The sequence below is a fragment of the Chamaea fasciata genome, unplaced genomic scaffold (assembly GCF_029207755.1).
Source record: "Chamaea fasciata isolate MVZ Bird 193981 ecotype frontalis unplaced genomic scaffold, bChaFas1.0.hap1 SCAF_16, whole genome shotgun sequence".
NCBI lineage: Eukaryota > Metazoa > Chordata > Aves > Passeriformes > Sylviidae > Chamaea > Chamaea fasciata.
The window spans coordinates 6276342-6303480 of record NW_027094101.1 but is presented as its reverse complement, the minus strand read 5'-3'; the positions used below and the strand labels follow the sequence as shown (position 1 = coordinate 6303480).

Here is a 27139-nt window from a genome sequence, read left to right as displayed (position 1 = left end):
AGCTGCCCAGATGAGAACTGGCAGTGCAGCACAGTGACTTACCCACAATAAGAGTAGTTCTCCACCCCAACCCTGTGTCAGGAGCACTGGAACAAGTTTTTAATCTCTTGAATGCAAAGGTTGTCCGGTCTCTGTGGCAGCACAACATCCATCCCTGAGAGAAGCTCAAATTAGCAATAAGGTTGTTGTAAGCAAAAAACCTCGGGACTCAGGCTCTCTTCTTCAGTTATTTATAAATATTTGGTCAATTAAGCCTATGTCTGGAAAAGTAAAACCTCCATGTAAATTATCCAGAGGGGGAGAGGCAGGAGAAGAAAGCTCAGCAGCAGCAAGAGGAAGATGGTGCCAAAGCAGAGCTGGGGATGTGGCTGGGTTATTGCCAGTGCACAGCTCTGGCAGGCAGGAGGGGATGCCACTTCCAGTTCTGTTGTGGGTGTGGCTGAGTGTACGTGCCTTCTGTGGAATCTGTAGATAATATCCCTGAAATGTGGTTGCTTGTGCTGTGAAGGAGATGATCAGGCCCTCAGCCACAGCAGTCCCTGTTGGCACTGTGTGGTTTGGAGATCACAGAGGGAGGGAAAAATTCTGAAAGAAAAAGGTTTTGCAGTAACATTTCCTTTGAGCATCTATGACACCTGTCCAAATATACCAGGTTTGGTCCATTATCAGATTCTGGCACAGTTAAGTTTGCCTGGAGCAGCTCTGGACTTCTTTGGGCACAGCTGGCTGATCTTCACAGAGGTTACATGGACTGCCCAGCCTGATAACCCAAAATTTGCTGACCATCTCACCTGGCAGAGCAGCACTCCTTGTTCTTTGCCTGGTAGTATTCCATTTTTTTTTTCCGTAGGAGACTATCTCATTTAACAGCTTTTGAGAGAGGCAAACACATTTGTGTGTGGTTTAACTTAATATACAGGCTGCAGAGCTGAAGTGAAGGCGCTGATCAGTTCTTACAGTTGAGATAACATTCAGAAAACAAATTAGAGTTTGCGGTTGGTACGGATCCAGGCAGAATTCATAAAATTGAATAGTATTTTCAAGTTGAATGTGGACAAGCTTATTATGGATCCAGGGAAACCAGGCATGTATTGAGGAACTAGAGATATTTATGGGGTTTTTTTTTTCTTATTAGTATAGCGAGGCAACCATGTTATGGTGTCTTGTAGGGCATTTGTAATGTGGGTTAGAATTACTGGCAGTGGCAAGGAGGTAGTTGAGGGGAACAAAGCCTGAGAGTCGTGGGCTGGGTTTTATCTGTTGCAGAAGACCAGTGTGCAGCTGGCTGGTGAAGCTGGCTTTCCCAGTGTGGCAGCTCATGATATTCCAGCTCTTTCCTGAGGGCAGAACCAGAAATTTTTATCTGTCTGAAACTGTGCTTGAGGCACATGAAGAACAACAGTCATTTTGTTGTTACTGTGGCTCGTGCATGCTGGAGCAGAAGTAATATGGGATTACAGGGGGAAATTGTGCTTTTTCAGGGTGTTTGCTTTTCTGCTCCCTTTCCACTCTGCAGGTGCCTCCTTCAGGTGCCTCCCCAAAAGTGCTCAAGACTTGATGTCAGGTGCTGCCTTCAGAGGGCAGCTGTGGGAGATGGGAGGGAGACTGGCAGCAGGATGTTGGGTAGAAATTAGAGAAATAGTTTGTTAAAGCTTTGGCTTTAGTGAAGGTGGACACATTGCAGAATGGTTATTTTACAAATGTGTACACATGGTCAGGGGTGTTGTAGACAGAGGTGTCTTTGTGTTTTGTGACTTGTAGAGCTTTCACTTCTCAGTCCATCTTTGTTTCTCTCTTCATCATCTCCCAGAAAAGTAGTTCTTAAATTGGCTTTACTCCCTTTAAATCAGGATGGAGACTCCCTAGTGTAAAGCCTAGGGATCAAAAAAGATGGCAGGTGACAAATCTGTTTCGTTTCTCTGATTTTTGCACTCTTAATCACCAAATAACCCTTGTAATTTTCCAGTGAGCTGGAATCACATCTGTATGGATCAGCATCCACATGTTCAAGTTGTCATTACGACTGTGAGAAAGATGTTTCCTTTAGGGGAAAAAAAGAAAAAAAAGCAGCACAATCTCAGTGGCTGGGTCTCAAGTGTCATTCTGATTTTCCGTCACCTGAGGATTTGAGCAGGCCTGCCACTCTGGAATATTGAAATGAACATAGATTTGAAAGTATTTTTATATTTAGAGGCATTGATTCTAATATAATTTCTCTACAAATTAAAACTCTCCTTGAAAAAGATTAAACTGTCAGTGATAACATCTAAGTTCTTGTTATGTCTAAGAGGAATAAATGCTGAAGTTACAGAATTGTCTGGGGGCTTATAAAGTAAGAGGGGGAATTAATGATATGAGAGAGAATGGATAAAAGTATTGGATAACACTTTTCTTTGAATTGGAGGAAGTGGAATGAGTTGAATTAGGAGGTTTAGGGCCAAAAAGAATACCCATTAGTCTGATAGAACACAAAAAAATAGTTTTAAGAGAAATCTGCCCAGTGACTTGTGGTTGCTGCATAGACTCTTTTTAATAAGATATCATATATTGATTTAAAGACACTAAGTAACAGAGAATGTATTGGTTTCCCTGGTTAGCCATCCCTATTAAAAATATATATTATTTCCATTTCATTGGCTTCACCATGAAGTGAAGCCATCGGGTTCTCTCCGTGCTTTTGTTTTCTACATTAAAGAACCATTTAAGTGTCAGATTTCCACTGAAAACCCAGCTTCTGCCTTCTCCACAGCAAATGAAATAGTTTGATTTCCATTAATTTCTCAGTGGAAGATGTGTTTTTTTCAGACCATGAATCATTCATGGAAATCTTCTCACCACTTCCCTTAGTTTTCAAGAACGCCCTCACGCCTGCGCACCTCACCTGGGTATGTTATCACTGTAGGGGTCTCATCAGTGCTGCCTTCAGGGACAGTATTGTTTCTTTAGTCCTTCCTACTCAATGATACATAAAGATCCTGGCTGTTCCTTGGGTTTTTTTCCTCCCCACAGCATTAAATTAGAGGTAACCCTTAGTTATTAACTGTGGCCTCCTCACAGGCACTGTCTTCCACAAAGTACCTGCTGTGTTGTATTCTGCTCTCTGGGATCTCTCACGGTGCATTTGAATTCATAGGGAATGATTGTGCCTGGCACAATCAGATTTCTGAACTATCTTTGTGGGCTTTATAGTTTGCTACAATTCTGCCTTTGTGTTATCTGCATATTTTAGTAAAGGTTTTATTATTTCCTTATGTATCTTAGAGAATGTGCGCTGCATACAGTCGGCCAAAGAAGCAATTCTTGTTGGGAAAGTAACAGGGAAATGTCACTATTAGTTCATCAGCTTTTGGGCCATTTAAAAACTGCCACAGTCTGAGTTTGCATCATGCTGCTTTTAAAAGAAAATGCGATTTTGATACCGAGGCAAATATATTACAGAATTCCTATTCTGTTGTGTCAACACAGTTATCTCAGTTAACTAGACTTGAAATCTCTTCAAGTCTGTTTGACAAGACCTGTTTTCCATGAAATTGTGTTACTTGCTTTTTCTGATCTTTTCTCCTAATGGAGTTATGTATCAGCCCTGTCTTGTGAGTTAAGGAGATTCAGTTTGCTGCATTCTGGAAGCTTCATGAAAAGCGAACAAGGCAGCAGATAACTCGATCTGTATGAAGCGAGCTGGTTAATCTCATTTTTCAGTCTTCACAGTCTATTCACCAGCCAGTGCTGTCTCATTCTGACTGCAGTAAAACGTGCAGATCAATACTGCCAATGGGTGATTAGCAATTTGCAAACTCCAGTAAGTGAATACATCCGAGTCAAGGTTTGAAGTTGGAGGAGGAGTGATTGAGTGGGCTGAAATAATGAAAACGGATATTTCCTCTCAAGTGAAATGTAAGCATTGTTGAGCTCTGTTAAGCAAGATGATGGCAGAGATTTGTACTCCTTTCACAGTGATTACAGAAAATAATATTTTTTTCTGAAATCACTAACATCAAATGTGCTTTTCCCTTAACACGCCTCTTGATCTTTTTTTCCTCTGCTGTTGACCTGCTGGAGGATAAAAATGTCTAAATTTATGCAACTGAGATGTTTATCGTTGTTCTTGAGGCCACTTTTTGCATGTTCAGTCAGATGAATTCCAAGTCTACTACTCATTTTCAGGCAGAAAACCCCCGGTTTCTGTCAGTATATTCCCTACCAAACACAATTTTGGGGTTCTACTCGTGAAAATAACTCAATAAATACTGTGTACTGCCAAAGAGTGTTGCTGAAGTAGCAGTAATTTTAAAGCATTAAAATTGTATTAAAAACAAAACAGTAACTGAAACATGGAAAAAGGACCAGGTAGTTCCTACAATGAAGGAAAATTGCATTCTCCATAGCAAATGTGGTCTGACCCCTGAAATTCAGGGTTGATTGTGTGCTTAAAGATGCCATCTGAAAATCTGTGGTTAGAGAAGGCTCTCTTTCAGGTTTGCTCAAATGAAGTTGAAAAGATCCCTTCTCAACTGCAGCCAGGCTGTGTTTCCAAGTTATGCATGTGTTGTCTAATTAAAACTTAATGGGAAAGAAGTAACTACCGCAGTGCAGGAGCATGTTGTGGTGGCTGTAGTGCAAGGCTGAGCTGTCCTCTCCTCCCTGGATTGTTACACGAAGGCTGGAGAACTGGGTTCTCACTGAGAAACACCAGAAAAGTAGAATTTCCCCTCATCCATCATTTTCTTTCATAAAAACGCTGCGATGTATGTTGGCAATGAGGAAAGTGATGATAAAAACCAAAGCCTGAGTTTTATACAGCAGGAAGTATTGTGTTTTGAAGGAGATTTTGTAGCGTCTTAATGGTTTAGAGATTGACTTGGCAGTCATAATTCTGGAAAAACCTGGCAGTAAAATTTAAAATCCTTGCCCCTTCGCATCACTGTGCAAAATGTGCTGGTTGCTCTCCAGTCCATTAGCACAGTGACGTAAAACTGGTGAAATAAAATCAAACTGGAGGCAGGACAGCTGTATGTCAGGCCATTAAGTCATGCACTGTTGTTTGGACAGTTTTGTGTCTACCAAATATATTTCAAGGTAGCTTCAATTTGGGTTTGGCTCAACGTCGCAGCAGTCTAAGCCTGAATAAGGAAAATGTGTTATTGGGGATGAAGTGATGTAAGTCAGGTTTAGCATGTTTGACAGAGACATTTTGCTAATGGGTTGGTGATCCCAGTGTGACTTTTTAAACCGTTTTCCCATATCTTTGGTTCAAACTGCATTTACTGGAAAAGACATGAATAGTAATTGAAGCTTTGCAGGCAACCAAGAAGTATTTTCCCCCAGGGAAAGCCAAGAAGGGATGTTTAAGCAGATGGCTGTGCTGATGAAAGTCCCTATGTGAACAGTCTGACCCAGCACGTGGGGTATGAAATCTTGGGGGATGTAGTTTATGTCACCTACAGAGATGCAGCTGAAATGGTGAAACCTGTTCTCTTGCCAGAGGTGTTTTTCTCTTTGTCATAGGAACAGAAGGGTTTAAACTGAAATTCTGCTCCATTGCCAAGGCTCAGGTGAATTCCTTGTGCCATCTGTGGGTGGCTGCTCCTTCTCTCCTCACTGCTTCATCCTACCCTGTGATGTTACAGCTTGAAATTCCCCCTTCCCAGCCTAGGAATTTAGTCCTGTGTGGAGACTTTCTGGGCCTCAGCAGTACAATGGGTAAAGCAAAACCAAGTTACCAGCTCTTGCTTTCTCAGGCCATATGTAACTAGTGAGGGTATTGATTTAGTTTTGATGTGATGTAGTTTATAAATATGCATGAGGATTTAGGGTTATTTAACTGTGCTTTTTAATTCTCCTTGCATTGCTGACTCTTCTAGTTCAGGGTTTCTTTGTATGCACAGCAACCTCTTCCATGACAGCCCTGTTCTCACTGCCTGGGACATCTCTAATGTTTGTTAATCCCAAGTCTGTAGAAACTTTTAATATTCAAGGAATAAAAGGAGACAAAGTGATGCCCTTCTTCATAGGGACCAAGAGAGCAGAGTTGAGCTCTCCAAGGAGCTGAGTGAGGAAACCTGAGGGAAAAAGGTAATCATCCATCACAAGGTGGGGAGAAGGAAGGAGATGGAGGAGACCTTTTTCATGCTCCTGGAGAAGGGGAAAAGAACTCTTTTCATCAGGGATCCTACAACTCGCTTAAATTTAAAAAAGAATTAACCTGATCAAATGGTGAAAAGGGAGGGAAAACCAAACATTTATCTATTTGCCTTGAGGGATAGAAGAGAATGTACCATTTGAATCGATATTTGGATGTTTCAGACACTCGGGTCTCTTACTTGAGAAAGAGCAGAGCAAACAGAAGAGGGTTCTGCCTGCTCAACCCAACTGAGGGAACCTGCAGTGACTCCTCATGGTCAATAATGTAGGTGACTGCATGGGTAAAAGGATGGTATGTACATGGATACATGCCTTTCTGAGATGCTGGAAGCTTTCTCACTTTTCCTTGTACCCAGTTATCCATTACTGAAGGAATTTCCACCTGTACCTGGTTGGACATTGAGGTGGTATTGGTGAGGATGAGCTCTCCTCAGGGGCAGGACAACCACCACATCACTGTGAAGTGACTGTGACCAAAGGAATAAAACTTGGCAGTTGTGCTGTGGCTGCTCTTGCCCTCGGCGTGGTGCAGGGACGTGTTTTGTTTTCCACCTTTTTCCCGTCTGCTTGTCCACAGCAGACGGCACGTGGGAGGCGATAACCCCTCGCAGGGAGGGGCTGCACTGGAACTTGTTTAACCTGCAACACATTTGCTGTAAATCCCACTCACACACTGCCCAGCTGCTCGAGGAGACTGTCAGAAATGAGTCCTCCAAAACCACTTGAGTCTGTCACAGTTTCTGTGTGATGGGAAAGGGAACTTGACTTGCTCTTGGAGTGGAAATGCTTCCAGCTTGAGGCAGGAATCTGGTAATGGTGGTGGGTTAGCTCAGGGGGGCAGCCAAGGCTGAGGGTGCTCATTCATTTACTCAGAATTGCTTTGTACCCCACCAGGTTGGAATTTGACGTGTAAGGACATACAATAGTACTTTTATATGCATTAAATTATAGGATCAAAATGTCCTGGTGCACTTAAAGCCTTTAGGAGATTCAGCATTGCTGTTGTGGTTGACCTCAGCATTCAGCCTGTGCCATGTGTTTGCTGTACAAATACACAGTGTGATTGACAGCACTTCTTGTCACTTATTTTTCAGGCTTTTATATGCTCAGATGAACTTTGATGCTTCCATGAAGGCTTTTACATAATTTTTAATTATGCATCTTTCTTTTTATGCCAGATAGTATCTAAAAAAAATACCCGTAGAGGTTTTGCTTTTTGCTAATGAGATCCATTAACTGGAAAATCCTATTACATTGCAGTTTCACTTTGCTTTATGAAGTCTTGAAAGTGGGACCTCTGCTGCCATACTTTGTTCTGACTCTTCCCTTCCTGTCTGGATACTGAGGGTCCTGGTCTAGCACAGCCAGTTTGTTTGCTTCTCTCCTGTGGGATCTCTCCTTGAAGTCCCATCTGAATTCATTCCAAAGTAGAGCTTTACCAGGAAACACAGAACTATGGAGGCATTAAAGCAAGATTTGTAGAGCATTGTGAGGAAGGAAGCTTTGTGTGGCTGAATATCTGGATTGGAGTGAATACTACAAAAAGAACCTCACTTCAAGTGTCTCCTGTCTTTCTGGTCTACTGAACTGTAACTGTATGCGTATGTTGCAAAATAAAAAGGAGAGCAGCAAAGAAATAGTTAAACTTTTTGGCCAACTGTGTGTACTTCTCTTGAAAAGCTAGATTTGTTCTGACACCTCTCCACAATATTCTCAACCAAAGTTACTTCATTTGTATGGGAAAGTTGATAGAATGTTTTTTTGAAATTCAGATCTGTGAGAGCCAGCATTTCTCACCGTAAAAAGTTAAGACTTATCTCTGAAAAGGAATTTTTATAACTCATACTATAAGCTCTTTGGGGCTGTTTTCAGAACCTATGTGCTTTTTATTTTCAGTGTCTTTATCAGAGGTTTTTGAACCAGCACAGGTCTCCTCTGCATGCTGCTAGACTGTAAATAATAGCAACTTTTTACCGACTTTGTTCTCAGGAAAGACAGGAATCCTTGACTTGAAAAAACTAGTGTAGAAACCCTGAAATTCAAGTCTCTAGGTGGTAACAAACCATCCTAGAGCAGACTATGATTTTCTTCCATTGCAATAAAAGGAAGAGCAGCAATTGAAAAGGACAGTGAACATTTGGATGCATTTTTTCTTTTAGATTATCCCAGCTTCATGCCATTCCATGTCTCTGTGTCCTGACTCTTAACCTTCTTGTCACGTTTGTTTGCATCCCAGACCTCATCTGAATGCCTCACTCAATGCAAATTACAGTCTTGCATCCTCCAGGGAACAACACGTTTGAAAGAGATATAGAAAACAGATCTCCTTTTAAAACTGTACCTGAAGGGCTTCCACACCACTGCTAAAACATTTTATTTTATTACTCCCATTGTAGCAGCGTCCAAAAAATGTGTTACATGTTGTACCCAAAGATATGGTCTGGTGTTAGAGCAGTGTGATTAGGGTGATTAGAGCTTTTTTGTCTGTGATACGGCCTAACTCCAGCCACCTCCCTGTCTCATTGCTAATTTGCTGTAGATGCTGCTGGTGAAAGAGGCCATAGGGAGGAATATCAATGAGTATGGATAGTGTGGAAGATCCGCTCAGGAAGAAAGAGAAAAACCCCTGTAGAAACCTTGGTGGGAGGGGCAGCTGTTCCAGGTGGCATTGCTGTTGGAGTGGGGAAGGTGATGTGGGATTGCTCATTGCTCCTGAGAGCAAGGATGTGGAATGTGTTGTGCTGGTGGAGGAGTTTCTGGGGATGAAGAGACATAATTCAGGCTAGCACAGAGTGTCTTCACTGGTCTGGAAATGACTGACATGGGTGTTCAGGAGGCCAGAGGGGAAAGGTTGCCTGGATCAAGGTGTATGAACAAGGGGTCACATCACTTGGGCAAGGAGAAAGATCTTCCTGTTCTGTGGAAGAAGTAGCAGGTGTTGTACTAAGAACTGGCTAAGATAACGATGGAAAGGTTGCCCAAGTGAATTTCTGCTGCCAGGTTTCAGTGTTGTATGTGTGCAGATGCGCACGAAAAAAGTGTTGGAGAGAGAAAAAGGGTAGGGAAGTGTCATGAGACCTGATGGGAAAAAATGAGCCTTTTCCCAACATCCAGCACCTTCTGTTTTCCTTTTCCCCCCACAACTGTTTCTGATGTGAAGCATGCACATACTGGCAAAGCTACAAGGAGCAGGTGGTGGCGGTTGCTTATTTGTTAGTTTGCTTTGTCTCATCTTTGCAATCCATTTTTGTTACATACAGCTCCTGTTCCAGAGGCTTTAAAGATCCCTTGGTGTGGTTATCTTGTGTGACAGAGGGAGCTGGGGCGGGCGAGCGTGCTGTGCTTTGTGCACTGGGTACAGAGGGAATTCTTTGGGATGCAGTTTACTTTGGGTATTACTCTAATCACTTTAACAAGCCTGAGCAAAGAAACAAAGAACAAAACCAAGAAACAGAATTTCCATTAAAATGGCATTTCCTGAGGTAGGATTAAGCTTTCTGAGGCTGCCTAGTACTGGGTACAGAAATGCCTCCAATAGCCTTTTGTATGAGAGAGTTGAGTAACCAATTTTTTTTTTTTTAAGCTGTTAAAAGTTAAAATAAAATTTAGGTAGATCAGGAGAAGCTGCTCACCTGAATAGCCAGGCATACTCTAGTTAATAAGCTATTACAGCAAGAACTGTAGCTGTTGGGGACCTTCCATATGCCTTTCAGGTGATAAATTCCAATTTTGCCTTCCTGCTGTTTTTTTGTTCTCATCTTTGAGTGAAATTTCCGATGGGTATTGATGCAGGACTAACAGCAGACAATTCTTGACATAAATGCTGAGCCATTAACTGTAAGCTGAAGATAAACATGTTCAAAGACAACTTCTAATGATATGTGACTTGTCTGCTTTCATAACTCAGGGGAAGCAACAGGGTATTCATTAGCTTTGTGTGCAAAGCCTGTGTGGCTGTGTTTACCCACAAATACCACATGTTTGCAATGAGGCCAGACATCATTCCAGAAACCCCAAGCCTTGGGAAAGGCGTGCTTGAAGGATCTGTGGTCAGGAGGAGGAACTGAATCCCAAGAATAAACCTCCTGGTCCACAAAAGCAGTGTCAGCTCTTCTAGCATCAGAAACCTGGACTTTGTAAGAATTCAGTAGCTGGAGCCTGACACAGTGAAAGACCAGCCAGAAACCTTGAGTAACATTTTGTCACATTTGGTCCTATCTTGGGAGGATTCAAGATGTGCCACCTCTGTTTTAGTCCAGGATTTACCAAAGCACACCACCAGGCTGTGCTAGCAGTGAAGTACCATCCCCTGCTCAAGAGTTCAAAAGTTCAGTTTTGGACACTGACAACCTGCATATACCCAATTACCTGCTGTGTGTTAGTGTTTACAATTTAAGCTACTCTTTTGCCTGCAAGAGGTAGTAAATGGAAGGAAGAGCATTCCCTGGCCAGTTGGATGCTTTTCAAACATGTCTCTTCCACCACCCCCCCAACTGATGCTTTATGTTTTGTATCTGTACATAAGAAACTTTCCCATCTGTCTCCTACAGCTAGATGCAGTTTTATTCCGACTATTCTTCCAAGGTAACTCCTGACCCATTTAAAGCTGATATAATCTACTAAGCTCCTTAAATCATTTCTATTTAAGTTCTCCAGTACCGAATAGCGCGTCCCAGTCCGGAAACCTCGGAGATTTCTCTCTAAAGAAGTTCAGCACAGGAAGAAATTCCTCAGCTCAGGAGGCAGCAGTGTTTGGGTGACTCTCACCGTGCATGGGAGCCTTGTGAGGAGGAAATGGTCCTTTCCTTGAAGAGCTTCCAAGCGCCAGCCTTTTCTCAGCAGGACCAAGCACAAGCTGTTGTGTTGCCAGCCAGCAGCGATTAAGCTCAGCTGTCCATATGCTCCACCAGAATTTATTGTGCTGCTCAGAAATCACAATCTTTTAAGGCTGATAGATGCCAAGACTGAAAAGATGAGGTACTTAAGTGCATGTCACCCCCATCCATGGGTTTTGATGATTTTGCTTGCCAAAGCATTAAACATAAGGAGCCTGTGAGGACGTGAAGTCAGCTGAAAATCCTTCACAGTGCCTGCTGACATTGTATCCTGACAGTCGTTGCCTTTTTTTGGGATGTGTGGACTTCTTTAATTTCATTAGTGATGTTAGATAAACATATTCACACCAACGGAGACTATTCCCTTTGCTACCAGCTCTACCTTCTGATCAGAAATACCAGCAGCAGATGAATAGACCTTAAATGGAGTTGTTAAGCACTGAATGTTTCATTAAATGTAAAGTGGTCCACATGGTTTTAAGTACTTTATTCTTACCTGTGCATCTGTGAAAGTGAGTGGAGTAGAGAGAAAAGCTTTTATAGCTCCTGGAGAAAGACATCGCTGAATTGGGACTGTGCAGTTTTCAAACAACCAGGAGGAGAGATGCCAAAATAAGTTCATCCCTCTTCAAGGTGCTGTCACTGGCAGCTTTCATTGTTCTTCTAAACAGCTCCTCTTCTAAAGGAAAAGTTTCTGTTTTTCTGAGATTAAAGCAGTCCTGTCTTCATTCATTGCTTTGGCACTTGACTGATTCTTCCCTAATGGGCAGATTACTTAGGAAGTTTTTGAGCTGTAATTTCAACACGTAGACCAACATGCTGACTGTTTGACAATAATATAGTTTTAAAAAATGGCACGTAGCATCAGCACAATTATCTCCCTGGGGTGGTTTTTCTTCAAGCTGGAAGATGGAAGTGAGAGGGGAGGCAGCAGCATCTGACTTTAGCTTGTACCTTGGTTCTAGATGACAAATTGGCCCTGTTGCAAATTCTTTTTTCCATAGTCTTTTGTCAGAAAGTTTATTGATAGCCAGAGTCTTACTAAATAGTTCTGCCAGAGTGTGCTTGGAGCATACTGCATTAAGCCAATATTTGTGTGTGACATCTGCAGTGTTTGTCACACATCGTGACTCCACAGTTGGGACAGCAGCAGTGGGGTGGTTCATGAGAGAGTTTTCCTTGTGGATACCCTGGGGCATATGTCTGTAAGGCTGAGGATAATGCGTCAAAATAACATTATTTCACAAATTGTGGAGCATATTAACACGTGAAATCAACAAATCATCTCTATAAAATGTCCAGTGCCCTTCTGAGAGCCAAAAAAAAAAAAAAAACGGTCTTGCTGCCTTAAGCACCAAATCAACTACTTAACATCTTGCTTTCCAGGAATGAGTAATTCACTTTTTTAAGTGCCAACCAGGTTTGGTTGCAATCAATCAAGGTATTTATTGCTTCCTCCTAAATTGAAGCTCTGTGTACATTTTTCTGACAAATCTGAATTACTTGTTCAATGTTATCCCTGAAGAGAAGAATCAATGAACGCCAGCAGTTCTCTCTAGTCCAAGTCATTTACTCTTCAGAATCTCTAGAATTTCTGGTTTTTAAGGTATTGGGGAAAACAGGCTAAAGAGGGGATGCTGCTGAGAAACTGGCAGTAATGTGTTATTGTTGCTCTCTGAGACACTGGGCATGATGTGCTGATGAGCAAAACAAGCTACCAAGTTACTGCTGAACGAGCCAGGGGTGGGATGGCTTTCCAACAGAGCTCTGTAGGTCATACATCGATTGCATCACCCAAATGTCCCACATTTCCATGTAAAGGCACCATGAGCTGAAGTGGATTCGGTCAAACCTCATGTTCAGGCGAAGTTTCCAAACCTGCAGCACGATTTTCACGCTTCTTTGAGAAACCAGGGATACATTACCGTTTGTTACAAGATGCTTTTTAACTCTGCTAAGCAATGCCTCCGTGCATGTGTTTGCTCAGCACAGAAGCAGCATCTGGAGCTGTGCCTGGGCAGCTGTTTGGGGAGTCCCAGCTCCTGTTCAAGGAACATGGCTGTCTCTTCTGTGCCTGCCTCTCAAATGCCACTGTTTGGTTTTCCTCTTCAGTCACTCAAGATTAAAAATGATTTTCTAAATGGGAAAATCTGTTTTAGGTCTTCTCTCCCAGTGCCTGAAACAATTCTCCAGGCTTCTGCTGCACAACTGAAAGAACAAAATTATGATCAGTAAGACTAATTTATTGTAGGTGGAAGTGCAGTTGACAGAGAAAAACAGCAATTTACATTTTCCAGAACGAAAGGGATTTCAGGAGGATGTTGTTTGCTTTCTTCAGTCCCTGGTTTCCTACCAGCATTAGGGTTTCATGTCTATCAAATGCTAGTGAGATTTTAATGCTGCTTTTCTGTATCTTATTTGGGACAGAAAAATATGGAGCAGTTTTCTCGCCATGGGTCTTCATGGAGCCAACCCTACCCCGCTCATTTTCACAACACAAAGTCACCCCCAGCCTTCAGAAATTTGGGAAGAACACTCCAAACGTCCCAAACTGTGATGCTGTTTTGACTTTCTATATTACCTACACCTCAGACCCATCCCTTTCATCAGACACTGCCTCTGGTCTGCACCGTTTCCATGGGAAGCTTCCTGCATTTATTTCAAACTCCAGAGAGTGCCAGTGAATTTCCCGGAGACTTAAATAATGCTCTGCTTGGTACGACTGTGAGGTGGCAGCATGGTCTGGTGGTGATGAGGAGCAGCTCTGAAGATGTGTTTTCTTTTTCTGTGTTTTCTTTTCTGCCATGCTGCCGAGGCACCTGGAACCAGAGACTGTATCTTTCTATACCTGCACTCCCCTCACATGCTGCATCTTCAGGCTTTGTTGTTTGCTTTTTGGGCTTTAATTGGTAGTTTCCTGTGGGGTTTGTACGGGACTGGGCATGCTGGGATCCCTGTCTCACTTGGTTTCTTTTAGGCATTGCTATAATATAAACCAGCTGCACTAATATTTTAGCTGTAGGGAGAAATGTACTGGTTTGATGTGTGCTGTGTAGAAGAAAGAGAAAGCTACTGCCCCTAGCCCAAAAATGTGAGTAGCATAGCAAATATGTTAGTGATCTCCCAGAAATGTTAAATGAGATGGATTCTGCCACTGCCTTTGTCGCTCTCTGGGCTTTTAAGAGATTCTCTTGTCTCACTGAAGCTTCAGACTGATGTGCTGAGGAGAGCTGGTGAACCCTGAAAATAAAGCTGAGCCCTGGTGATGAGTTTTAGAGCGAGATTTTTCAAGAGGGACATATTATGAAAAGAGAGGAAAAATGGTCTGAAAGATCTGTAAGAGCCAAAGCACTGCAGCATCATGGCAGGGCTTTATAGAAAGGCCAGATAGATGGTGGAGAAGGGTAAATAACCTGCAGAATAAACAGGTTGGTGCAGTGTGGGTTACAGCAGCCCTAGCAGGGAGGCAGCAGCAGTCTCCAGGTGTGCAAGGCTTTCCTCACACAGGGATCCTGCTGCTGTGTCTGCAGCAGTGGTGATCCCTGCACTGGAGCTGGAATGGTGCTGGCAGCCAGGATGAGGAGCTATGAGCTCTGCCTGACCTTGGCAAGGGAGACGGGGCCAGAGCCCTTCCCAGCTGGTCAGAGGCAGCTGCCCAGGGAGAACTGGAATCCACAGCTGACACTGGAGCGTCCTCCTGCCAGCCAGAGTAAGCCCTGTTGCACACTTTGGAGTTGAATCTCTTCCCTTGAAAGACAAACACGAGAGCGAGGAGTGCCCTGACCTGTCTGGAGGAGTCCTGGAGTGCAAATAGCATGAGAAGGTAACGAGCTGAGTGCAAAGGCAGGTTTGTAAATGCCAGTGTGTGCTGGGGAAAATACATCTAATGAGCTGGTGTTACAGCTGTCTTCCTTCTCCCTCTGTTTGACATCTCCAAGATGCTGTTTGTATTCTTCAGGTCTCACCTGAATTTCTCTTGATCAAGGCTGATGGTGGGGTTATTTCTTCGTTTGGTCTGAGTTGCCCGATTGGCATTTAGGGGTGGTTTGTCTTAGCCTGGCTATGGAAATGGGGTCACAAATTCCTGTAGCTGTGGGGCTGCAGGGCAGTGCTGCCCTCCCAGGTGTTCCTGAGGTCACTGAAGTGAGGCTTGGGCAGTAGGAGAACGTGCATCACCTGCTGAGTGCATGGCCAAGGGTTGGGAGACCAGGTACCCCTGACTGTGGGGAGTGCAAACAGCTGGGAAGGGTACCCAGGTTTCCATGCCTGAGTCTTCCCAGCTCCCTGGGGTGAGCTCTTGGACCAGGGCAGACCTCTGGGAGTTCCTCCCACCCCTTCTTGGCCTGGGACATACACAGGTCATCTCCTTTCTTTGTAACTGGTACTTACACTGTAGAACAGTGACCCTCTCCTACCCAGATGCACAGCCCTGCTCAAACTGGTTTCTCAGAGTAGTTATGAAGAATCACCACACTCCTCTTGTTTTTTCCTCTGGGAAGAAAATGCCAGAAGAGCATCTTTGACCACAGTGACAGAAGCTGCTATTTTGTGAAAGCCCACAAATCTGTCCATGCTCTCCAGCGCTCTTCCAGCAACCAGAGATGCTGGAAGATTCTCCCATGTCCTGCCCTGGCATGGCCCAGTTATGGAGCTGCTATCCTTGGATTTGTCAAACCCATTTTTGATGCTGTTTTGTGTCTGTTGCCAGGCTCTGGGGCAGTGAGTTTCAGCAGTTCACTGCCTGATGAGTCTAGTCACAGTATGTGACTAGAGAGTATTTTCAATAAAAGGTGTTTGGGAGTGGGATCTTCTGGGGTCTCCTACCAGCAATGCAGGAGGAAGTTGCTCAGTCTCTGTTCTGGTTTGCATGGAAAAAAACCCCACATAAAGTTCTATCACGTCTTTAATGGAAATGAAATGATAAAATTGGAATAATACCTACCTCATGCTGCTCTTGAGGGTTAATTAATGTTTACAAAATCACTTTAGGTCCTGAGATTTAATTGAAGGAAAAATATTACCATATAAAATAGCTTTTTATGCAGGCACTGCTATAGGGTTTCAGCTGGGCAGAGTGCCGTGGCAGCCAGCATTAGCACATGTTTTACTACATTTATGGTTGTGAGGCTTCCTGTAGTTTATATGAAAATTGTCTCTCTGAAATCACAAATGAAACATCAGTGTTTTCCTCTCACTTTGAAAGAATATTAATTTGCCATCTTAGGGCTTGACTGACTATTTAGACTGCTGTAAATACAATTCTCCTTTGAGAAAAAAGGAATGGAATATGGGTTCCCTTGCTTGGGACAAGCTGATGAAACTTGCTAATGACTCCACCTTTGGATGCCATGGATGTTGCTGGCTCATATGAGCAATAAATCAGGCTGGCACTGCATGTCCTGCTGTAGTTTAAGGGTGTGTTTGGGTGTTCATTATAATCTCCTGCTATCAAGAGATTTTAAATACAGCTATAAAATTTCATTTCTGGAGTTAAATTTGACTGTGGAAGTATCAGCCCGGGAACAAGTTCTGTTAAGTGGGGTGTTCCTGTCGGTTTTTTCTGGTTTGGTTATTTTTTGGTTGTTTGTTGTTTCTTTGCCTTGTTTCAGGGTTTTATTTAAAGATGGAGTAGCAAGACAAGGAGAAACAACACAGGGTTTGGCTGCCTTCAGCTGTTGGAATAAAACCTTGTCACTGCATAAATATCACCTTATTTTCTGCTGTAACTTTTTTTTATTTCACTGAGTGGTACAGGCTGGGTGGACTTGGAGGTTGGATTGGTTACTCAATGTGCTTTTGGTTTTTTTGTGTTTTTTTTTTTTTCCTGCCACCCAGGGTGACTACGACCCCAGCAGAACCAAAGTTGTCCATTTCAGCATGAACCCAATGAGTTTGGCCAAGCAGCAGCGCAAGGAGGAGCAGCAGCAGCTGCAGGAAGAGTGTGAAAGGCTGAGGGAGCTCGTCAGGGTGCTCAAAGGAGGCGGCTCCATCTCTGGCAATCTGGAAGGAGTTGGGGGTTTTCAGTCCCCACAAGAAGTTGCAGGTAGGCTGCTGGCTTCTGCTCCTGGGGATGCATTTATTCATCCGTGCTGCCAGAGGAGCTGAGTGCAGAAGCAGATGGAGGCATTGCAGACAGTGTGCTTGATGGAGTGGTTGTATGGAAAATGAAAACAGCTGGGTTGGTGCAGGAGAGAGTGAATGTGTGGTGGCAGTCCTGTGGTAGAGGGTGGGTGGGAAGGCTAAATAATAATAATTCATATAATTTGTTCCTGATGAATGAAATACTAATACAACAGCCTTCATAGGCTGGTGCTGCTGGCAGAGTGAAAGGAAATATTTCCTTCCTTTCAGGGCTGGTTTAGCCCTTGAGGTACTACAGACAGCAGGAAATAACTTTCATAGCTGCAGGGAAGCAAGCGGTTGGAATCTTTTCAGACCTGGCTTAAAACAAATTAATATTGTTTATCAGTGTATATGTGCCCCATTAATCACAGCTACATTCAATACTCCATGAAAGCAAAGTACATCTTTCACTGAGCTAAATACGTTTCACAGAATCTGTGGCACTCCAGTACAGTCTGTCTTCCTTTCACATACCTGAGTGAGACTTTTTAGTACAGTAACCCCAAAAATCAACACCTCCAGACATAGACTCTGAAAATCAAGGTAAGGATATCAATAAAACCTAACCCATCATCTGTAACACTGTGAGGGACCACACAGAATCAAGTTATGCTGAAGAGCCCAGGAGAAGTTACTGCTGTAACTCTCATAGCTTCAAAACAATTTGATAGAGAAGAAAAAAAATGAAAGAGAACTGAAGGTCTGTGTGGAGCAAACCTGGTGTGTTCCAGCTGTACATACATGGTCAATGTCTGGAGGTCAGACACCTCCCTCAGATGAGACACAGAGAGCAGAGCTTTTCCCAAAGGTCACAAGTGCTGGAGACTTCAGACCCACAAAAGGACAGAGCCCTGCTTTAAAGAAAATGAACAGAAGAAAACATCTTTCTCTGTTATGAAACCAGAATTCTCATAAAGTAGCTTGTCTGTTTTCCCATCTCTCAAACAATGGCACTGTATTACTGCTGAGAATGTGTTTGTTCCAGCATCTCAGAGTGGATTATGATACTATATAGCCTTAAAAATATGATGGTGAAATGTGCAGATGGGGTGGTTTATAAAGTGAAGAGCTCACTGCATGTTACAAGTAAGTGACAGTTCTGTCACTCCTGTTAGTGGATGCTCTAACAGATGCATAAGCATGAAACACTTGGCAAACATTTAAAAAGACCATTGTCTGTAGGAGGTTCCAGGCTCAGACCCCCAGCGAGCAGTTCTTGGGGATAGCTCTGGCATTGCAATTTGAATCTGAGATGCACGGGGTTTTAGGGGTTTAAATTGCAGTAGATGCTGCTGCCCAGTGCCCTTGTCTGTCCCTATGCCCCCAGTACCAGGCACATCTGATGCTGCAGGTCCAGGGGGCTGACAGTGCCCAGGGAGGGCAGGGGCACAGAGGCTGCAGAGGTGGGGTCAGCCCGTGTCTCTGTCGCTGATAAATGAACCTCTGGGGTATCATCTGCAGTAATTAGACCATCTCTTCTGGGGGAATGTGTTCCTCACGTGTGCCTCCTGTGATGTGCTAGAATTATCATTCTGCTGCCTTTCCACACAGCTGGTTTTAGCTGTTTGTGAGGTGTCTCTGTGCTGGGATGTTACCAGGTTTGTCGTTAGCTCAGAAGGGATGCATTTTTAAAGCTGTTTTCTCTTCTGCCTTTGATTCCAACAGGAAAACAAATAGCTTACTGGGTTTCAGGATATTTCCAGCCTCACATACATGAAGCTTTTTTTTTTCCTATTACCCCAGTCCCAAGCTACATCATTCTGACTTCTGGTGACCATCTCAGATAAAAGAGAGCATCATGTTCAGAACTTAGAAGGGTGGGAAGTACGTCAGTGTCATTTACCAAAGTCACAGGAGGGCTCTTTGGATTCTCAGAGTGCCTGTAAGTGCATTAGGATGTTGTTCTTGTAAACAAAATGGGAAAACGCTGTTGAAGGATGGAGCACCCCTGTGGATGGCTCTCTTTTAGGACAGGGTGAAGGTATAGGAAGCCAGGTTATGTGGAAAGATCTTGGGCATTTTTTCATGTATTTCATGTGCTTGAGTGCATCACTGTCATGCACAGGGCACATTGCCGTAAGTACACCTAAACTCTCATTTCTGCTGTGGGAGCATTCAGCACCATGGTCAGAGCACGGGGACTGAAAATGTTGGGACGTGAAGAGATGCTGAGGGTGTTACTGTGCTGACCACAAGGGTTATTTTGAGCTGGCTTTAAATTAACCAGGTCAGTGCCAGATTTGGCCTCCTTGCTGGAGGAAGGAGAGCTCCTGGAGGGTTTGGGGACAGCTGATCAAGTGTGCTGTGCAAGCTGCATCCATTTCTGCATTGACTCCATCCTGCATCCGCAGTGTGGATGCAGCAGCTGTTCAGCAGTGGCTCAACAGCATGGATTCGCGTGGCCAGAAAACTCAGTGTCTCCCTCTGGATAAGACATGGAAGATCCAGCTTGTGCTGTTTTCTTAGCTCTGCCCACAGGAACAGCTGCCACATGCCTTCTGCTTCAATGTATTTTCAAAGTGTGAAGTGGGGAGCGTGTGGCAGAAACTCCCTCTGCTTTGTTTGTCACTGTCCAATTGGCTACCCCAGGGAGGGAGGTTGGTTGTGCATGATAAGGGAGTGGGTTTCTGTGAGTTTTGTGAAGCTGCTTTTGTACAAAAATAGCAAGAATTGGAGTTTTTCTTTTACCCCTTTCTGTCAGCTGCAGTCCCCATCTGTCTGTTTATCCAGCTTGCTTTTGTGACACATGCAAGAGGCAAATTCAGTTCTCTGAGCTTTTGAGGTGGGAGGTCCCTGGTGTCAGAGTAGAAGGAGATGAAAAGAGAGCAAGGACAGAGTAGGAAGAGTGTGGATAAAAGCTGGGAGGACAACAGAGGTCATATGTAAGTTTGCATTTTGCCTTTAGACAGGTAGAGGTAAATGTAAGATTTTATTGTCCTGTTTTGCCATATAACCTGACTGGCTGCTTGGCGAGGTGCGGGATTTTGAATGGCCTCCAGCCAGCCAGGTTTGATGCATTCAGCGAGCTTATGTGGTATGCAACTGCTATGCTTATGGTTCACAGAATTATAATTATACCAACCAAAAAAAGGCATTAAGGACAATGATGTTGATGGTTTTGATAATAATGTATTGGCCATTGTTAAATCCCTTCATTGGACTGGAGTGCAGCACATTTCTTCTGATCGTATTTCCGACTCCTGCGTAGGTAATAAGAAAATTATTACTGTGGACGTTAAAGCTCATTAAATGTGACTCTATTAAAAATCAAGGTTATGCTGGACTTTAAATCTCTTTGAGCATAACTGCTGGAGGCTGCAGCACAGCCTGGCAACTTGCCACATGGTTCAGTGGCCCTTTCCTCTCATTTATGCTGTAATAGTCCCTGTTCAGATGGCGACCTATGGAGAGCTATAACCACATCCCGTCCTTTTCCAAAATGCAGATTGGCAGTGCAGGCTCGTGGGGTGTTAAGGGGGGCAGGGCTGTGGGCACCACACTAGGGGCGTGGGCTGGAGCTCTGTGAGTGTTGTGTTCCCCTGCTGGGTTGTGTAAGAGCTGGGAGCACCAAGGTCAGACAGCCATCTGGGGAGAGGCTCCGCGTCCTCCTGCCTCGGAAACGGGGATGCAGATTGTGACAGCTTTGGAAAGGTGGCACAGGGCATTGCTGCACAGATCTGAAATCTGTTCCAGTTCTGCATTTCCCTTTCCCGTGCTCTTCACACCTTCCTTCCACTGCCCCTTCTGTATTTCAGTCTGCATCTTCTACTTTTTTTTTCCCCCATCTCCATAGCTTTTCCTATTTTTTCCCCCATTTCTCTTCAGGCCATTTGTTTAGATCTTTCTTTTTTTGCCCTGTGTGTGGTCCTGGTAGGTCTCTTGATTCCTGGCACTGCTAGAGATGGATTTGGGTCTTAGTTGCAAGCAAATGTGTAGGTGGCAGCTAATGGGGAACTGAGAGAAGTAATGACTTGTAATAAAGCATAGATAGAAATGAGACAATGGTTCAGGTGCTCCTTGTCTCCATTTGTGTTCCTATCTTAAAGGTAATGTCTCTGAAGATAGGAATGGATGATCCATGGAAACTGGTTCCTGACTAAAAGAATGCAGTAATACGAATTTTCCATGAGCTCGCATGATTTATTGCTGTCCCGTAGCTACACCGGAGTGTTCCCTCTTTCATGCAGCTTCTCCCTGTGAGAAAGAGGAAAAGTGCTTTTAATATTCTTTCTGGTGAGAGAGAGGCTGGCACCCCTACCAGGAAGGAAGATGGAGAAATCAACTCTGATTTCAGCCATCTGGGGAGAACTTTGGAACTATTTTCCTGCGCATAATCCCACGAAAAAGAAAAGCTATTCATCCGTCTCAATGGTTTCAGTGTCCTTTTCCCCTTGTTAGGAAAAAGGTGGGAAAAGGGGGTCCTTGATGAAGGACTGGGGAATCTCACTCTGAGGCAGGTGTTTGGCCCTAACACAGATGCTACACCTGGCATTCAGCAGGGGCTGTCCCCAGCATCACAGCCATGCCAGGGCCTTGTAAAATGTATTTAATTTGATTTAAATTGGGTAATGAATTAATATTAAAATAATCTAATCTTGTTGAAGTGACACGCCAGAGACGGTAAAATTTGTCACTGTCCCAGTGTGCTTGTGCTTCTGATGAATGTGTTTCTGAGTACAGAAGGTGACAAAAAAGGAGCAGATGGAATTTAGAAGTTGCCATTCTCCATCCACAGTTGGCTGAGCTGTTGGTGCTTGGAAGCTTTGATGCTTCCTGCCATCTGTGTAGGGAATCCACACATGATGAGGGCTGCACCTGCGAATGACACCCGAGTCCACCTGATGGAGGATTCTCCCCTGACCTCAGCTGCTGGTGGGTGCACATGTGGAAGTGCAGCCTCCATTCCTCACTCTGTGCCAGTGGTTCCCAGCATCCCACTGGTTAAATGGGCTTGGGCCAGGTGAGTGCACAGAGGGCAGCTCTCCTTCAGTCTCATCCTGCCTCTTCCTGAAGCACAGCAAGGATTCATTAGGTGACCCTTCTGTCACTTAGGTTTAACCTGCCCGTTCCCCTTCACTTGTACTGAAGGAACTGCCTTTGTTTGAAAGAGACACAAAGGTCCAGGGCATTTGCTGCCTTCAAATGTTAAGGGACTTCAGTTAAAAGCAGGATGTTAGCCTTTGTGCCCTGCCTGTATCTCAGTAAATTGCTTTCTGCATATCCCAATTTCATCTGAAGTTAATAAAGAGCTTGACTTTGCCTCTGGTGCTTTGCTGTGCACTGATGGAGGTCTGTCCTTTTTCACTCCAGAGATGGCCACATATCCTTGATGGGGGAAGAAATCATCCCCTACTGCTACCTGCATCTGAGATGTTGCATAGCACTGGTGTGCAAACCACAAATGATACGGAAAGCAGCACAAGGGATGAGAGTTATTAGCAGCAGTCTTGATCCACTAGGAGCTGCCTGCCCTCCTGTGCTGACTCCACAGCCTCTGTGGGGCAATGCCTCCATCTCTCAGCTAATTCTCGTTATTATTGTTTTTATGGTGCTACTTTCTCTCCTGCAAGACATTCAGACCAGTCTGGGACCTGAATTGTATATTAAGACTGGGAATAAGCTGATAGTTTAAATGGAGCTTACTTTGATTCCGCTCATTATTATCCATATCCCTTTGTCTCAGCCCAGCACTGGAGATAGCCAGGTGGTGCTGCTAAATATACCTGTTTTCATAAAAAACTCTAGCAGAGTTGTGATCTCCTCTACTTCATGTTGACAGGGTTACAGTGGTCAGGGGAGAGTCCCTAAATGGTGTCAATGGATTTGGGCAGTGCAGCCGTAAGGGGAAAATACCTTGAAGCTTTTGTGTGTTCTGATTCAGCAGCAGTGCCTTTGATGGTAAACGTTCTGCGCTACTGAAGTGCAGGCACCTATAAAGGTCCTGGCTTGAATGAAAGTCCAGTATCGCAAGAGGTCTGGAACAAATGTTTTCTGATCTTAAAAAAAACCACCTGCTTTAATCATATATAGTATTCATCATCCAAAAAGATTCCCAAGGTTGATTGTTGTTTGTTTGTTTGTTTGTTTGTTTTGGGGGTTTTTTTTTGGGTTTTTTTTGGAGATAATACAGATATGAAGTCATGCAGCACTGAGGATATTGCAAACAGTGTGCCCTGCCTGTGGCAAATTGCCATGAGTCTGTTGAACAGCCAGAGACTTGCCCTGAGCTCGGTGTAATCTGTGTGCTGTGAGAGGGCCAAAGGTTGCTGACCCAACAAACCCCCAAGGATGCCTGAAGCCTGCAGCTCCTTGTGAAACTGGGGTGGGAGGTGCCACTGAGACATTGCTGGAACTTTCAGGCTCTCTCTGCTGTCCAGGGAGCCAGAGGTTTGTAAGAAATTCTGTAAAGTAGTTCTGTTGTAGCTGGCGAATGTGTAAAACTTGGTGTCAGTCAAAGGTTACTATCCAGACTATACTTAGCCTTCACAAAGAGCAAAAAAAGCTGCAGGATTTCTTCCTGCCCTCCTTTTCTACCAATTTCACATGTGAAGTTCTTGGAGAACTCAATATTTCTGTTTTTCTAAGAGGCAGCCTGTGAACCTCCATAATACTTCCATACAGCTCCAGCAAGTCCTGCATGGGTTTCTTTTTGAAGCATCTTCTACCCTCTTGCCAGGGACTGTGCAGAAATGGATTACAAAACATTTAGTAGAAGCTTTGTTCCATTAAAAAAAAAAAAAAACAACCAAAAAACCCCCAAAAAAACCCAAACTATTTTTGGAAAGAAAATGTAGTAAAATCAGTTGTGAGAGAAGGAAATGGAAAAGAAAAAAAAAATGTATATGTGATGAGGAGCACCAAATTTAAACACAACTGCGACAACATCTGCAATGGTTTCTGTAGCAATATGAGGAAGGAGGCTCCCAAGGGAAGATTCTCTGGGCTTATTGATCCTGACTTGAGTCTGGGTGTAATGGAAATGAGTAGCCCTGCAAGAAAACACAGCTGAGGAGAAGGCTGCTGGTTCCCTGGGCAAATGCATTTTCCTTACTCGGTCCTGACACAGTAAAGGTGTGGTGTTACATCTGGGGAGAAGAGGCTGCCTTTGCTGAGGTAGGTAGGAAGGTTAGAGGTAGCTAAAGCCATTACAGATGGCAGGGAGCAAGGTTAGAGGTGACTTCAGAGAGCAGATAAATCAAAAGAAAATGTGTAGAGAAACCTGGGCTGACAAGGAGTATTCTGTGTCCTTCTGTATGTGGCTGTGAAGGAAAAATTGGTAATAGAAACAGCACTTTTAAGCCTGATTACTTGGGATTCCAGTTCCCAGTCCATCAGTAGCTGAGTGAAATACAAAGTGAGCATGTGGAAGAGTTGTTCTCACTACCAGAAGTAACCCCAACCCCCAGAAGTGGCTGTGCTCATTCATTTCTACTCAGCAGACATTCAGAGCCTTTGCAAGGAGAAAAGTCAGTGAGCTGCAGAAAGATCCAAAATCCTTCTCTCTGTGTTTTAACTCCTTCCCACCCCCACAATCCTTGTGAAACACCACCAATTTTGTCCTGTACAGAAACTGCCACATGAAAGGTAACACCCTTTGTGGCCACAGTTCTTCTACATCTTTCAGGTTCTTAAATATCCCGCTGCGCTGATGGTTTCTTTGTCAACCAGAGGCAAGCCTGTTGAGCTTTGTTGCTGGCAAATTTTGTCATTTTTGTTTTCCTCCCCGGGATACTTGAGTTGAGCTCTCATTCCTTGGCTGTGGCCTCCTTGGTGGCTGGGATGCTCCTGCTAGATCTTTCCAGCCCTGAAGAGAAGGAAATGCAGTATTATGTGCAGCTGCCCTTTGGCTCCTGCGGGGCTGTGCTGCGAGCTGCCTCTGACAGCACTTTGCATCATGGAGCAGCTTTTGATTAGGCCTGATGTGCCACAAGGCCTCTGGATGTACACAATTGAAAATGCTCTTTCATTCATCAGCAGGATTGAGAAGAAAGGCTCGTGCTGATGTCTCAAATTCAGGCCGACACGATTTCCCTGACATCAGAAAAACCAGCCTGCCTGCCAGCGTGGCGGAGCGCTCCGGCAGCGCAGAGCCTCAGATCTCTGCTCTGCATCTTGTCAATGCATTGTTTCTCCTGGAAATTAAAGCCTGATGCCTCCGTGAGCCAACAGACTGGTAGAAATCCAGTGGAGGAACTTTGCAAGGGGTGTCAAGGACACTGGGAAGTCTGAAAAAGCCTTGTGCTGGCAAGGTGAGCGTCCCCTTGGTGGGGGTTGTTTATTGGATTCAGGAAAGATTACAGGAATGGGAAAATACTGAACTTAATTACCCTTTCCTACTCCATACTATCCATGATGGTTTTCCTGTTGTGATCAGGTCATAATAGGAAAAAAGTGAATGAGTTTGCTGGTTTGCTCTGCAGTCCTCATATCAATTTGCAGGCAACTATATGTGGCCAGGAGCTGACATCTGACTGTCTTCACAGGATAAATCAGGGCTCCTTAACACAGAATCCCAGATGAGGTGAGGTGAATGTGTGGAGATTGAGAAAAAAAGTTTGTCTCCTCGTACCACATTTTAAAGGGGCAGCATGCAACTAAAATTTGGAAGCCAAAGGATAACTTTTGGCATGGACTGTTTTTCTGGTTCATCTCCCTGTCTGAGGGAAGCTTTTTTTTCTGAGAAATACGGTTGTGCAGTTGAATTTCCAGTTTGTCTTTTCACTTATGCTGATTATTTAGGAGCTGTAAATGAAGTAAAATAAGGTTCAATATTTTAGAGCAGCGGCTGTATTTAAGAAGTTTATGTTTGATGAGTAAGTTGATGACATTGCATTATGTGAATTTGATGTGCAAAGTTGTCACTAGAGTGTAAACACAGTGACAGCAGGACCAGCAATTCCCAGCCTAATCAAGTAAGCAGAGTCACACATTCTTTGAGCTATAGAGTAATAGAGACTGATTTACATATTAAAATGAGAGAAGCTACACAGATCCAACAATTAAGTTGATATTTTAATTGCCTAAAAGTCAGGAAATTCAAAGTTATGTTGCCTGCATCAGTTAATTTGTCACCCACATCTATCTGTGGTATTTTCAATGACTTTATTTGGTACAAAACCAATGTGGATTTAAATACATTGAATGTTAGCTGTGGATGAAAGGAGAGCTTTGGATTTGCTGGTTTGGAAAGCAAACTAAGAGAACTGAGGATTCAATTCTTGGTCTGTTTAAAGCAGTACAAACGAATTTCAGGTGATTTCGTTCTTAATATTCTAGTAGGCATGTTGGGAGGGAGGGAGAGGGAGCTATATTCAAATGCAATGAAAAAAATTCTCATTGATCTCAATAGACCTTGAATTGTATCCTTAACTTCTTGTTTTCTTTGTAAGGAATAAGCTTTATTTAATTGCAAATTCACACAAATGCACTAGTAGCACTAAGAATTACATCAATATATGGATTCTGTCCTTGATGTTTATGCTGGTTTCACAGGGCTGATCTTGCATTCAGATAAGCTCTCACTATACAGCTCCCTTATCTCCCCATGCTGATGTTCTGATATATGAATGCTTGTTCCCTGTGCTCACAAAAAGCTATTCACATGCCGAGTCTGACGATTTTTTTTTATAATCCTTCTTTGAATTAGCCTACAAAAAGAATGTGTTTGAAAAGGTTAACTAATGGATACATTTTTCTCCCTGATGAGGAAAAATGGTGAAGTGCTGAAAAATGGTCAAGCAGAGTTTTGATCACGCTTTTCTAATCAAATACATTCTAGGTAGTGAACAAGTAGGAGAAATGTTAATCCATAGTGGATTTATTTGGAATGGAGAACATCTATTTGGAAAGCAATCAGCATACAAAAGCAGACACTTGTAATTACTTTGCTGTCTTAATCATGGCACTGACATCAGTACCACGATGTGGTAGAGTTGTGATATCCTTTAGAGTGTGGTGCTGACATAAGGATGTCAGCAGAAAAGGAGAAAAGCCTGTCTTAGCATCTTCACCCCTATCAACCTGGCTTGCTCACGGCCAGG

At 43.6% G+C, this 27139-nt stretch overlaps 1 protein-coding gene across 3 annotated transcripts in view; it reads left to right on the top strand.

Annotated features, from left to right (window-relative positions):
- The window catches only part of MAD1L1 (mitotic arrest deficient 1 like 1), a 347279-nt gene that overhangs the window by 208696 nt on the left and 111444 nt on the right, over window positions 1–27139 (top strand). For all 3 annotated transcript variants that reach the window (XM_066198140.1, XM_066198141.1, XM_066198142.1), the window contains one exon: window positions 16812–17019. In XM_066198140.1, coding sequence (XP_066054237.1) covers window positions 16812–17019 — 208 coding nt within the window. The remainder of the gene's footprint in view (window positions 1–16811; window positions 17020–27139) is intronic.